The sequence below is a fragment of the Hipposideros armiger genome, unplaced genomic scaffold (assembly GCF_001890085.2).
Source record: "Hipposideros armiger isolate ML-2016 unplaced genomic scaffold, ASM189008v1 scaffold_22, whole genome shotgun sequence".
Classification (NCBI taxonomy): domain Eukaryota; kingdom Metazoa; phylum Chordata; class Mammalia; order Chiroptera; family Hipposideridae; genus Hipposideros; species Hipposideros armiger.
Genome location: NW_017731372.1, coordinates 6,801,934 through 6,816,007, shown reverse-complemented (window position 1 = coordinate 6,816,007; position 14,074 = coordinate 6,801,934). Strand labels below are relative to the sequence as shown.

Sequence of the window (14,074 nt, the reverse complement as noted above, 5' to 3'; positions counted from 1 at the left end):
TCTCTCTCTCTCTCTCTCTCTCTCTCTCTCTCTCTCTCTCTCTCTCTCTCCTCAGAATTGCCACCTTCTGGTGTTTATACTCTGAAGTTCTGTGGATGGTGGGCAGACAGCCTGCTGGGTATCAGGCTGGAGAGTCAAAGGCTCTTCGGGCTAGATCAGGCTTTGAAACATCCCCTTCTTATCGCCTCCCCACCGCACCCCCAGCAGAGCTGGGTCTCAAATCCGTGCCTGCTGTTCCAGCTCCACATAGAGTTCTTCCGTACTCTACCATGATACCTCCAGAACCATAAGTAATAGTTGATTCTAATGCATCCACTTCTCTCTGGTGCCTAAATTTCTAAGAACTGAGTATGCTGCACTTGTAACTGGAAGATTAAATGTCAGTGCTCAATATATAAACTTCAGACTCTTCTGCGACTAAAAGGAAAAAGTTTTAAAAAATTACTGTGGCTTCCCCAATCTTTAGGCTCCCTTCCATGCAGGCTTTATATTTAGGATCATATGAATTATACACCGAGACCTATGGCCTGGTAGATAGCTTCCAACTACCAAAAATTATATTTCCCTCCCTTTTGATAATTAGTTCAAGGTCTTCATTGCAAGTGACATCATGTCTCAGAAGCAAAAATAGGTCCCTATTAAGACTATGTAATGTCTTCTGTCTAGCAGATCCTATTTCTCCTTATGCCCTCGTCTCCTCACCTTCCTAATTGGCTCTCTGACCTCAAAGCTTTTTCTTGCTGCTGTCTGGAGCCTTAGATAATTAGACATAGTCTGACTAGGTGAGGCGAGGTTAGGAGCCTGGCTATACTGATTCCATTTCAGTTTACCTTAGAAATACAAAAGACCTACGGCTCCAGAAAATGGGATGGTGGGCATTATAGCCTACATGATAAAACAATTCTTAGGGAACCGAACGGGTTATTTGGACCTTAGGCACAGCTAGGTGTGGGAATGATTTACATCCTCTGTTAAACCCTATTGGGTTAGGATAAAATAGTCCCCCTTACTGAGCCTTCAGTATGATGAGTGTTCACACACACACACACACACACACACACACACACACACACGCACACAATCTCTTAATACTGAAAAAAAGCTCTGCAAGTTTCCCATTTCACACATGATCAGAGTGAGGTTGAGAGGATGACACTTGTCAAAGGGGTTGGAATTCAAGCCCATGGGCTGAGTCCTGGGTTCTGCTGCCCGTCTGCCAGCTCCTACTTGGACAAGCCAGCAGCCCCCATGATGGAGGGACATTGGGCACTAGAAGTAGTCATGGCCCTGAATTTATTACCTGCTGCCAATTTCATACATAGGATTCATAAATGAAAGGAACTCTTATGAGATTGAAATTGTTATCCCCTTTAATCTGAAATGAAGGCAATCTCTTTATCTTCTACTATGCAGAGCAAAAATAAATGCCCAATAAACAAACAAAAAACACATTTCATTTTTATACCCCCCAAAATAAAAAACATAGATTTCAGATTAGTAGCTAATTGTGAGATAGAAAAAATTATAGGCGGTCAGGAATCCCCAGGTAGAATGCATATCTTCAAAGCATAGGCCCTGAGATAACGCACCTCAGCCCAATTATGTTCTGGGACAAATGGGCTATTGCAAAAGCCCCCTCCAGGCTGAGCAACAGAGTGAATCTGATAACAGTACCAATAGGCGCCAGCCAGCTCTTCTTCCCAGGTATACAAGAAGTATACAAGCAAAAGCCTTTGCTTTAGCTAGGGGGCATCCCAGTTTCGGGTACCCCCTCTCACTTTAAGAGCTGTTACTTTCTGCTTTAATAAACTATCCTTTGCTGCAAAACTTACCTGTCTGGTTCGTGGCTCCATTCTTCGGTTCCACAAGGCCACTATCCCAGTGCACACAATCAGAAATATCAGATATCGTACATCAATTGTATCTCTGCAATAGCTGAGAGGAACACTTAAAAAAATAACCTTCTAGTGTTTGGGAACCATTATGTTTAAAATCGAGGAAGAGGAAATTATAGAAATTTTGGCTCTATCACCCCTTTAACAAGTGTACTTAATCCTCTCGGTTTAACTATTGTTGACTAAATACAGAAACCCAAACAGAAGCAATCTGCTGTTTTGGGGAAAACATTTGAATGGAAATCAAGAGACTTGGTTCTAGTCCTTGCAGTTCTGTTTAAATCATTTGATGCTATCAGCTATGGACCAAAACTGCACCAGAATGAAATCTGCCATCTCAAAACAAGCTCAAGTTCCTACTAGCTCTGAAATTCTAAGGGCCAATGAGTTATGCATTAATCAGTACCAAAAATAATATAAAGATTACGCTCAAACAAAACCTCCATTCTTTTAGGTAGGTGTTCCTTTGATTAATGTGACTTCTATGAATGAGTGATGGATCAACAGATCTAATCCTCTTAAAAAGTATTTGGAAACTCAAAAAATCTCCAACTACTGAAATTATGGGCAAACCTGGCAAAGTGCAATAACTCTTCTAGACCTATCTAGTGTTCACTATTCAAATAGCTGAGCAATTTTTTACTGTGATAGCTGGTCTTCACAGAGGGGATGCCAATGAGCCCTGCCTCCCAGTATTCACACTTTTTGCAGACCCTCCCACATCGAACCTGGACTGGCCCTGTGACTCACTTTAACCAAAGGGACACTGTGCCAGTCCTGGGTCTGCAATAAAATAAGTCTTGGTTGCTTCTACTTTTGTGCTTTTGGGGATCCCTGAGCTGTGGTTGCTCTCATTGTCCCGCACTAAATATACCAGAGTTCGATACATCCAATGCAGGCCCAGAGACCTCGTTTCCAAAGACATCCTTTGTACTTATTGAAATGTGTACATACCAGGGAAAGACAGAAAGGCCTATTGTGGGCTCTAGATGCCTTGATTAAAAGAGGCTCCTTGAGGGCCGGCCAAGTGGCTCAGTTGGTTAAGAGCTGGCTCAAGAGTGTGAGCTCTGAGCAACAGGGTCAGCGGTTCGATTATTCCTGGCCCAAGCTGATCTGCCAACGGGTGGCAGGGTGGCTCAGCTTAAAAAAAAAAAAAAAAATTAAAACAGGCTCGTCACCCATATTTTGAATTGTTCCTTTGTTTAGCACCTGGAGATGCTGATAAAGTGAACTGGCATCTTAAGATGCTTAACCATAGAGTTGGGAGGATTATGGGTGGAGCTGGGTCCCTTGTTTACTCTATAATCTTGACTCCTGTTTATCCTTATGGTAATTTCTGGGGGAGGGATCATAATAAAGGGATTAAGACATCTCAGAACAGGGGTCTTCTGCTGCACGTGGGCGGCCGTTTGGGGCTGGTGCCAGAGATGTGCTTTCTCACGCTGCGTTGGTTTTTCGTTTCTTCTTCCTTTTTTCGAATAAACCGTTTCTTTTGTGGATTATTTGGAGAGTTATTTTTTGCCAGTCAATGATGCCTAATGGAAGCCTCTACAGTTGAGCCCTCAGGGATGGCAGTCTCAGGACAGAGCTCCCATGGAAGCTGATTTTCTTAGGACTACCATGTTGGAATACTTCCCCGGGTCCGCGTGTCAGGGCCTGTGTGCCTGTGTGTACACAGCAGCCTTCGCCATTCCAACATCCCTGGGCTGCTCTGCCTAGCGCTCCAGGTTCCTCTGATTTCTCCACTGCCAGGTACCGATTTTCTTTTCCCTCAAGTATCCATCAGCTGGTCCTGATCCAGTGTTAGTTAACTGGTAAAAATCTGAAGATAAGACCCTTTTCAGGGAGTTTTTTTTCCATCAAAATTGAAACAAAGGAATGAAGATGAAGCAATTGATTTTTTAAGGGAGGTATCCCAGCCTCCTCTCCTTCCCCCAAAAGACACCAGTAAGACAGCTGCTCTAGTCACAAGGATGGCTCACGTTCTCTCTTGCCTGAGGTGAGAACTTGACCACCATCTCTAGAGTGGGTCACACACCTAAAAAGCAGATAGTATTCCAAGATGAGGCAACAGAAACTCTGCAGGAGAAAACTCAGGGAGGGATAGGCTCATGCTTTCTAGCAAAAAACATTATTCTAATTTCTTCCTTTGTAAAATGATTTAATCATGCCTAATTCAGAGTATTCTGATTATGAAAGAAGCCTGTCTCATTTCAGTGGTTAGCTAACCCTCCTCCCAATGTTCCATTTGTATCTGGATGATTGATACTTAATGTTTCTCAAGCCTTTAAGAGTTAAGAAAAAGGTTATCCAAGTCCTGAGAGGTAAAAATTTATTGATTTATATCATATCAGCATGTTATGATATGGTCACACCTGCTCATACAGCTGACTTTTTCTTATAGCCAAAAAAGGAATTTTTTTCCCTTTAAAAATACATTATTTTTTTCAGCAGGAGGAAACATTTTTAAAACAAACATTTTCATATTAAGTGGAAATTATAAACAATGGCTTTTTTTTTTTTTTTTAATTCTCCCCAACTTATGAGGAATAGGGCTGGTCAGCAACAGATCTCCGAGTGCTTCAAATTGGCTTTCAGGCCCTGCCCCCGTTTGTTCTTCATCTTCTACAGAAACCACTTTTAGGGGGAAAAATGTATAACCTCACCAAAAACAGCGGCCTAAACCCAGGTAGAAAACAGAAGAGGTAGACTGAACTGTAACTGTTTAACTTATTTGGTAGATTGTGTAAGATATTTTAATGCATTTAAAAATCTTCAGTGGGATCACACAGTCTACAAATACCGAAACAATACATGTTTGAAATGCTCAAAACAAAATCTTAGAGATGCCTGTGTCAGTTTACTGTAAGAAATGAAAGCACAGAGCCAACTTTAGAAATATGCAAGCTTTCCGTGCACTCCAGGAAAACTTGACTTTCGTCAAATTCTTCAAATCAAAAGCATGCTCTGTAGGACTGATGTTAATGCTTTCTCACCCTTTAAAGCCTCTTGCCGGGTCAGCGAGAGGAATTTCCTGAGAGCAGGGAGTGATTAATTGTGAAAAGTTTATTCAACACCAACAGTTAAAAAACCCAAAAAACAAAACAGGGCAGTGGTATGCTGGAGACAACTCCTACTAGCTCAAGAGAGCTGACTGTTTAAGTTTTCGAATTTTGCCAGTAGTTGTTAAACAACTGTTATTAAAATTATATGTTTACAATTGGTGCTGAAGCTAAAAGTGGTTCACTTTAATGAGTATAATTTGTACAAGGCTAACAAATAGTTTAACAGTAGATCACATATCAGATTGAATGACAATAAATTTGGGAAATTTCTGGATTAGGATGTAATTCCAGTTTTCAAATCATGGTTATATTGCAGTCATAAATTGGCTATAAGAGTTCAGCAAAAATCAGATAAAGCATTCTGGGAGAATCAATTGGCTATATGGAATTTATAATAGAGTATATTTTATTACCATCTGTTAATTGTTATACATCCTTGCTATCAGCAAAATTTATAACAAACTTATGTATGCCTGTATACATAATTTTTTTTTTCCAGGACAGCGGAAATGTTGACCAGTGTACCACTAGAGGAGGAGAATAAGGAAGGGGGAGTGGAGAATAGTTTAATACCAAAGGAGGAAGAACAATGTTTATTCATTTGGTTTTTCAGTTTGCCCTCGGCATCCAACTGCCATGGCGTGTTCTAAGTACATATCTACAGATATCAATGCCAAAATATCTCCAGTAAAACACAAACACCCCATCCCCGCTACTAAGAATTAAAAGCACTTTACTTGAAAAAAATCAACTTTATTTTTTTCTAGGTTAAAAAAAATAGAACCAGCTATTAATTTTTTGTTGAGAAAATGCTTCTTTTGGTGTTCACATCTCAATTTCTGAAAAGGTGATCTGGTTACTAAAATAATCCCAGTGCATTCATAAACCAGATCCACGTGTGACCAGCCCTTTACAAAAATTACAGTTGCCACAGCCTTTACATTCATTCTTACCATACATTACAACATGCAGACACACAAAGGAAGGTCACCATGCCCAGGTAAACATTATGGCATCAGGAAAACATAATTGATCTCTATAAAATAAATACAATTTTGTGATAACTGTAAAGAAAAATGAAAGCATTTAAAGCAACAATGGCAGTTCAATGTATAACTGTTTCATTACCCAATTGTAACAGAAGTTACTGCAAAATGCATAGACTCCTTACATGTAAAGGATGTGTGCATCACAGCCATGTGTTCAACAGTTTTACACAATAAAAATAAAGCCATTCAAAATATGTGTGCATACTTTGCAACGAGATTACACTTAAAGGTTTTTTTTTTCTGTTTAAACTGTTTTAAAAAAATATTAAATGTAAAAATCCTCACATGGAAATTTTGCAGAAAAACCCATATTTTATCATCCGTATGGCCACAGTCACCCTCCCCCAACAGTTCAGCACCCTCAGCTCAGTTCCAGGATCCAGTTCCTAATTGCTGGGGATCAATGCAAAATGATTACAATAAAGCACCAACCAGTGACCGCTCCAGAGAACACCTAGCCCCTTCGTGATCTAGAAGTGTCCAAGTTAGGTGGTTTTGGTCCCAAACCTATTAGTCTCTACCCCTTCATAAGATGAACCAGTATACCCGCTGCCTGGTGCTGCTTCGGACTTTGCCTGTCGTGTTACCAGAAGCAAGGTTCACAGCACTACAAGGCCAAAAATAAGACTAACCATTGTTATCCATCCTTGGTGGACCACAGCTGGCACGCTCGTACGGTAACTCTGGAGTGAAGTCCTGTGTAATGAAGAAAATAACTACCTCTTCCTATGCAGCAGCACAAATAAAATTTTCTTAAATATAAAAAGAATCCAAGAAGACTATGCATGATTAAAGACTATGTTCTATGATTATAACCAGGTCCCGCTAGTTCAGACACATCTTTAGGGAAGTGATTGTCAAAAAACGTTACTAAGACAAATCCACAAGTAACATGAGCACAGAATGAAGAGGCATTCTGAACATCGGTCCAAACGATAGTAACACTAGGATGATGCTCTGAGGTTTACATTTGGTGATTTAACATTTCATTTTCATAAGAACATTTCAGAACAATCACAACACCGCCAACTCTTGATTATTTAGGGATTCCTTTTGTAGCCTATGAATTGTTGAGGCTTTCATGATTCTGTCTCCTGAAGCTGTCTTTCCAAATCTTTTTCCCTACTCATGAACACAGTCATAAATATATAGGCAAGAGAAACTAATAAACAACTCAAATCATTTAAAAAAACTATCCCTAGGAAAAAAAGTCTGACAAGAACAATTCAAACTACTAAATACAATTAGATTTTTGGCTTACTATGACATATTAGTGGAATAATTATCCAGTAATCTCTAGTTCCTTTACTGTGGAAAAGTAAGGGTTGGTTGTAATATTAAGATATGACACATAACATAACAGATCTAAATTCAAAGCTAATTTTTTTTTGGAATCTATTATTTAGAGTCTCAACTAGTTTGTTTGCCCACGCAAAACATCATTTCCATTCTGTAATTTGTCTTTAACTTCCATTGGTTTATAGGTTTCTCCACAATATCTGTGTATTTCAACACCAATAATAGTTTCTGAACTGCTGACATGGTCGCTTCTGTAGTCACTGTGCCTGCCTGAGGCCAAGCAGATGCTCCTCACTGGGACTCGCTGAGACCAGGACCCAGCAGGGAGCTCACAACTCTGTCTGCTGTGGGAATCTAGGCAGATCAGCTGAGACCAAGAAGTGCTGAAACTATGCATGCTACCGGTATAAAACTGACACAATGTTATTTTCTTTCCCCTTGACAAAATGTATATTTGCTAAAACTCTTCATCTCACTTTGCAAAGACAGTACAAATTAGGATTTGTATTCGGTTCTGCACAGCGGTATACTGCTGCTTCCCTGATTGCCACTCGAGAACACTGATTCTCTCTTCACATGCCCTGGCGCAAGCAGAACTCGTTACCACTAGGAAAGCACTAGCGATGCTCTCAAACAAGCAGGGTTTGCTGACAGAAGAGAGAGAACAAGTTGATAAAGAATCAAAGAGGGAGAGGGCAGATCAAACACACATCTACTGACAGCTCACAGACCTATTTTCAAAAATTAACTCACACATCTATTGGTATTTGTCATTCGAGACTGTTGAAATGACTGCGCTTGAAAAGTAAAGCATCTTACAGAATAGTCTGCTTAATGTGTACAGTACATGAAACAATGTCATGTTCCTTTGGAGCACAGTGATGGAAAAAGTGGCCTTAAACCTCATCTATGTAGGCAAGTATGTGTGCGTATGCATGTGTGTGTGTGAGAGAGAGAGAGAGAGACAGACAGACAGAACTGGCTACTCTACCTGTGGCTCGCTTTAGCAATGAGGAAACAGTCTAACGGCTAGAATTGCACATGCCATACTTGACAGTGAACAACTTATCCCCCAGACGGCTGACCAATCTCTCAAATGAACAATGTCAATTCACCTTGTAATCTAGTGGAATTTGCTGAGCCTCAAACAGGAGCCATCTTTAAGGTCCTACTTGGCTTCCTATTGTCACCCATACCTCTAAACTGAGATTGGATTCACCTACTCACTGTCACTGTAAAACACATAATAAAACACTTAGAATTCAAAAAAAAAAAAAGGCATTTTATAACAACCATTACCAAACCAAACACATTAACACTGTCTTCTGCGTTTTACCAGAAGTATAACCAGTGAGGTATTTCGGTGAACGCATCCTTCTCTCACACATGCACTGAGTTAACCTACAGATGAAGCTGCTGTGGGCTTTTATTTGGTGTTGCTTTCCCTTCCCACGTAACTGGGAGAAAATTCGTATTTTCTCAGTTTTTTTGGTTTATTGAAAAACAGAAAACACCAGCTTTTACTTTTATTTTTCGGCCTACTTCTCAAAATTGTCATTTGTATGATTAGTGACAACAGGGGACTCTACAGTGCTCATGTCACAGAAAACTGACTCCAGTCCCAAACCACAGACCATTCTCTCTCAGCACTGGGCGTGCCCATGATGGGCTGACGCAGTGCTGGCACTTTTTGAGAAGAGTTTGGTTCTACAGTGAGGTAAATCGCATGAACACAGTGACAAATACAAACAAACAAACAAACAAACAAACAAACAAAAAAAGTGTTTTCTAGAAACAAACACTTGACTTTGTCCTCTTCAAAAGCAACTGGAGGAGACTGGGAAGCCTTGTGTGCAGGTCTTGCTCCTGGTCACACCCCTCTGACATGGGCAGCTCCTTGATGTGACAGGTTCTGGGGGTGCCATGTGAGAACTGGTCACCATTTTAAGCCAGTGTCTGGCTGTAGCTCTTATTTTTCTAATAAACTAGCCTATTTCACCTTATAGTAATAATTTAAATGTTTTGCATTAATTTATTTCAACCATTCCCAAATGCATTGGTGCTCATATGCCACCAAAAAAAAAAAAAATTAAAAAATTAAAAAAAGCCTCGGAGCCAGACAGAAGCGTCCCCTCACTGTGGCCCCAGTTCGAGAGGGGCTGCAGGGCATCTGCAAACAGATAAACACGCAGACTAGACGGCCTCTCACTGAGGATGCTCACATTTGTTCTCAGGCTATGCTACTAATCCTTGCTATAGGTGCCTCTGATAAAAGTGCATTTTGTAAAAGACAATATCAATCTACAATATGCCTTCTATACAAAAGGAGAAGTCAAGTGACGCCCTCATACAAGGGAAAGCACACGCGCCTGTAAACACAGTGTCAGACTGAGCTAGCCTTTTTAAAGGGCGCATTCTAGTACCGGGATGTGTCCACTGGACACTGCTTTCCCCCGCAGAGCACGCGTGACACTGAGTTGCTGAGGACTGGAGTGCCACTGCAAACGACAGGGACACAGTTTTTCAGAAGGTGCCTGCTGAGCAGCTCCCCTCGAGGTTCCTAGTAACGCAGCTAGAGCTGGCGGAAGTGAGGGCACTCTACAGCACTGCCCTACCAGGGGCGACTAGCTAAGGGGACAAATACAGCTTTCTTAGCTTGAACTAGAACATCAAGTATATCTGGTGGCAACAGAATTTCTCTCAGTCTTCTAGGATGATTTTATGATTTCCCCTCTTCCAAGTGTGATGTTTGCTTAAATGTGTGGTAGGATGTATCTTTTTAAAACATGAAAAGTCCTTAAAACATATTAGCAGGTCATTATATCACTGATCCTCATTTGAGCAGTTTTAAAATATCCCAAAGGGGGATAAACATGAATCCATCCATGGAATTTCTTTTTTTATATATATATATTCTGATTTGCACATGTAAAATAATGCACACTCATGAAAGTCTGATCTCCTATGGCGAACTTGACGAGTCCAAGTTAGTTCCTAAAACAGGCAATGGTAGAAATACTGAATGATGCTGTACCACATATAGCCTGACAAAAATGCAAAACACTGTATGAGAAAGATCCACATGGTGCTGAGGGTCATCTCCCTGGAAACAGCTTCCTTGTGGCCCTTGGGAGGTGGAAAAGCCCCTAAAAGACAAGACAGAAATATTACTTTGTTTTATTGGGGTGACAGGTCTCCTGGAGCAAAAGTTGAACATTACTTGACTAGAGTTTGTGTTGTTTAGAGCATCTTCTGTGACTTTCCATTGCTCTTGTATAGAGAGCTTCGAAATACAGTTTACATAGTGCTGAGCCCTTTCCTGACTCTGAGCCTTTACCTCTGTGCTCTCTGCCTGGGGTGCTCCTTCTCCATCCCAGTGAATGGCAGCGGCATCTGCACGCTTCCAGCATCAGAAAAAATAGCGCCTGCCTCCCTGCCCCAGTCAGTCACTCTCATGTCCACGTGCATTCCCTTCTCAGCACTTTCCACAACCTGTAATAATCCCGGCTCGATCTTGGTTTTTTTCTACAGACTGTCTCCCGCTGGAATATAAACTGCATGCGAGCAGGCACTCTGGGTGCCTTGTTTCCCACTGTATCCTCAGAGATTCCCACAGTGGCCAGGACACAAGATGTGCAAAATCGATATTAAATACTTTGTGAAACAGCATAACTTATACTAATTCCTCTATTTACAAGTTAAATGTCTTTGCCACTAAAAAGTGGTTGTAAATCTCTGATATTTTCAAAAGGCAATAGGGTTTATGAAATATATCTTAATAATACAAAGGAATAATAAATTTCCTTAATAATAAAAAGGAAACACAGAGTAAACAGATTTCTGGAAAGGAAAGCTAGCCCACTTCAGGACAACATTACCTAAGGTCATCTTGATAACATGCTTCAGCATTTCACATAGTCTTCGTCCTTGCTGATAACCCCCTACCCTAAGTGACTCATGAGGGGATTTGCTTCTCACAAGCAACTTACAGAGAGAACATTTTTAAGTTTCAAGGTCTATTATGCAAATACTTTCTTAAAAAGAGACTTCCATTATTGCTGCTCCAGTTTAGGCCAAATATCAAAAGCAGGAGACTGAGGCTGAAAGGGAGATCTTGTTAGTTTCTTAATCACCTCTTGCCTTCTTACATATGCATCCTGTCTTATCTTTAAGGAAATTTCAAGAGTAAGACCAAGGATTGCACACCCGGAGGCACGTCTCGCTCAATGCTCAACGAGTCTTACTAGGAATTCTAAAGACACACGCAGTGCCCAACTCCTGTCATGTTATTATAATAATATGCACTATGCCACAGCCCTAGTCAGCAAGTTAAGATAGGGAAGGAATCTTGTTGAGGGCAAAGCGAAACAATCCTAAGCACAGAAACAAAATACTAAAGGGAATTTGCAGCATCAGCCTTTGCTCTACATCAGGCCGTTGGCAGTCTGGTTTAATACGAACTTGAATTCTGTCCCAAAAAACATCTTCTGTGGGAAGAAAACAGCACCTTCTGTTAACCTACAATTCCCTGGCCATCCTCAGACCTGGGGCAACTTTCTCTTCACCTTTTTCCCCTATGGTAGCGTAACCTCTAGAAAATACGCAGGCCTACAAATCGCTATTTGTGAAAGCACGTTGGCAGTGCCTGGAGTTCTACAAATGTTAATTTCCTTCTTTCTTAACTTCCTTTCTTCCTCCTCCCTGTGCTATGTCTTTTTTTTTACTGCAGTGTAGTTTTCATAGAACACAGAAAATATCAGTGTATAGAAAAGGGACCTTAGGACAGATAGACGCTTTTTCTCCCAAGGAGAAAAGTACAAAGTTGTATCCATGAAAACTAAAAAATAGACTTTACCCCTAGACTTTAAAGAAAAGAATACGCATATAAAAAGGCAGTTACGAATGACCTCAAATGACTGCTAGATGATGGTATTACTTAATCAAGTACAATGCAAAAACATGAAGGTTGTTATTTCATAAATCAGTCCACATTATTACATATGTATGATTGCAGTTGTTGACAGACTGTGTACTCTCTTAAATTAGATCCATTTGTACAATGTTTTACTCATCATTCAATCTTTGCACACTGGCTGATAAAGTTAAGAGCCTGAATAAGTTTAATATAAATTTGTCTTTATGAAAGTTCTAAGCTGAAATTTTTAAATATAGAAATACTTTGATTCCTTCAGGGTATCTGATGAACCAAAAAAATGGTTATCTCCCCTAAAGTATATCTTTGGAATTATCTGTAACTGTAGGAAGGTATGTGATAGGATATTGTGTACCTGTTTCATAAAAATGCGATAAGAGGTGTTCTTTTTCAATAAAACGTTGATAGAGCCAATCAGAAAGGTCATCCGTCTCCAGGGGAACATCTTTGATTGGAAAGATCCTAGTAAGAGTTAGAAAAAAAAGGGCAAAAACTACGTTAATTCGGAAGTCAAAATCATTCAGAACCACAATTTAACTGTGGAGACTAAAAAGCTGAAGAAAGTTAGAGTCCCCTTTTGCTTTTACATGGGTTGCTTTCTTCAACTTCTCAAGTTATCTGGTTTATTTTTTTTAATTGTTGTTGATTACATAACTGAATTCATTTATTCATTCATTCATTCAAACATTTACTAGCCTGTTGATATGTTAGGTCCAGTGCTAGATGCTGAAAACATACTATGAGAATACCCTATATGTACGAGTAATTATTGAGCAATAACTGTCTTCCCATGTTTGTGGGTTAAGTAGGAATGGTATTTAGAACAGATGAAGTTATAGAAGGCAGCTACTTTAGCACACTAAATTACAGTAGTCAAATGCTAGGCCAAATAATGTTCTTTTGCTGGGAAAGTCTGTGAACCAGATAGAATCCCCATAAATTGGTGCCTTTTTGCTAATTACATCATTGATTCTGGTTTCATGAACAAAGCCAACTCTTACTGATTGGGAGTGGTTGATGGAACATGATCTGAATATGCTGTAACTCTGTCCTGACTCAACAGGAAACAAACAGACTGGGGTGATTAGTGATAAATATCCATTGGAGGAGAGAACAGGAAGGAGCGGCATGAGTGAGGACAGCATGTTTGCTGACTTTGAGAAAGAGTTTCTTTTCAAATATATTCAAAACTAAGCCCTGTAGTAAATCATGGCTACTTTTCCTTTCCTGCCAATTTTTGTTTTCCCTAGATTAAGCATTGTTTTTTATGCACACAGAACTAATTCAACCACAAACTCATGGCCAATTCTCTAAGTCAAGTCTGCAAGGTTTTTCTTAAAGGGCCAGATAGGTAATATTTATACTTTGCAGGCTGGGTGGTCTCTGTTGCAACTATTCAACTCTGGATTGTGGTGCAAAAGCAGCCATAGACCATGTATAAATAAAAGGGTATAGTTGTGGTGAAATACAATTTTATTTAAAAAGCTGGCAGTGGGCCAGATTGACCTGTGGTCTAGATCTTCTCCCAAGGCTTTCATGGTCATCAGATATTCCTTCAATTTCATCTTCCTGAAGCAATTTCACCCAGATTCTGGATTTGCTGCCTGTAGCTTTCATCCTGTGAAAGCCCTTCACTATTGTCCTGGTGATTCTCTGCACTCCTGCAATGGAGCTCATGGTTCTTACATCTCAGGTGTTCCTCTTTCTGTATTTACTCCACATTTTGACGGAGCACTTCCTCCAGCACTTTCTTGAGAAAGGGTACTTGAAATCTTGCATTTCTGCCCATGCCGTCTTTCTGTCCTCACGCCTGGCTGATAATCTGACTAGATA

The 14,074-nt window shown here is 40.2% G+C and overlaps 1 protein-coding gene across 2 annotated transcripts in view; it reads right to left on the bottom strand.

Annotated features, from left to right (window-relative positions):
• Positions 1-5,692: 5,692 nt before the first annotated feature.
• LPGAT1 (lysophosphatidylglycerol acyltransferase 1) overlaps positions 5,693-14,074 on the bottom strand; it is a 64,406-nt gene continuing 56,024 nt past the window's right edge. For both annotated transcript variants that reach the window (XM_019635542.1, XM_019635543.1), the window contains 2 exons: positions 12,597-12,703; positions 5,693-10,454 (listed from right to left, as the gene is read on the bottom strand). In XM_019635542.1, coding sequence (XP_019491087.1) covers positions 10,303-10,454; positions 12,597-12,703 — 259 coding nt within the window. In that variant the 3' untranslated portion in view covers positions 5,693-10,302. The remainder of the gene's footprint in view (positions 10,455-12,596; positions 12,704-14,074) is intronic.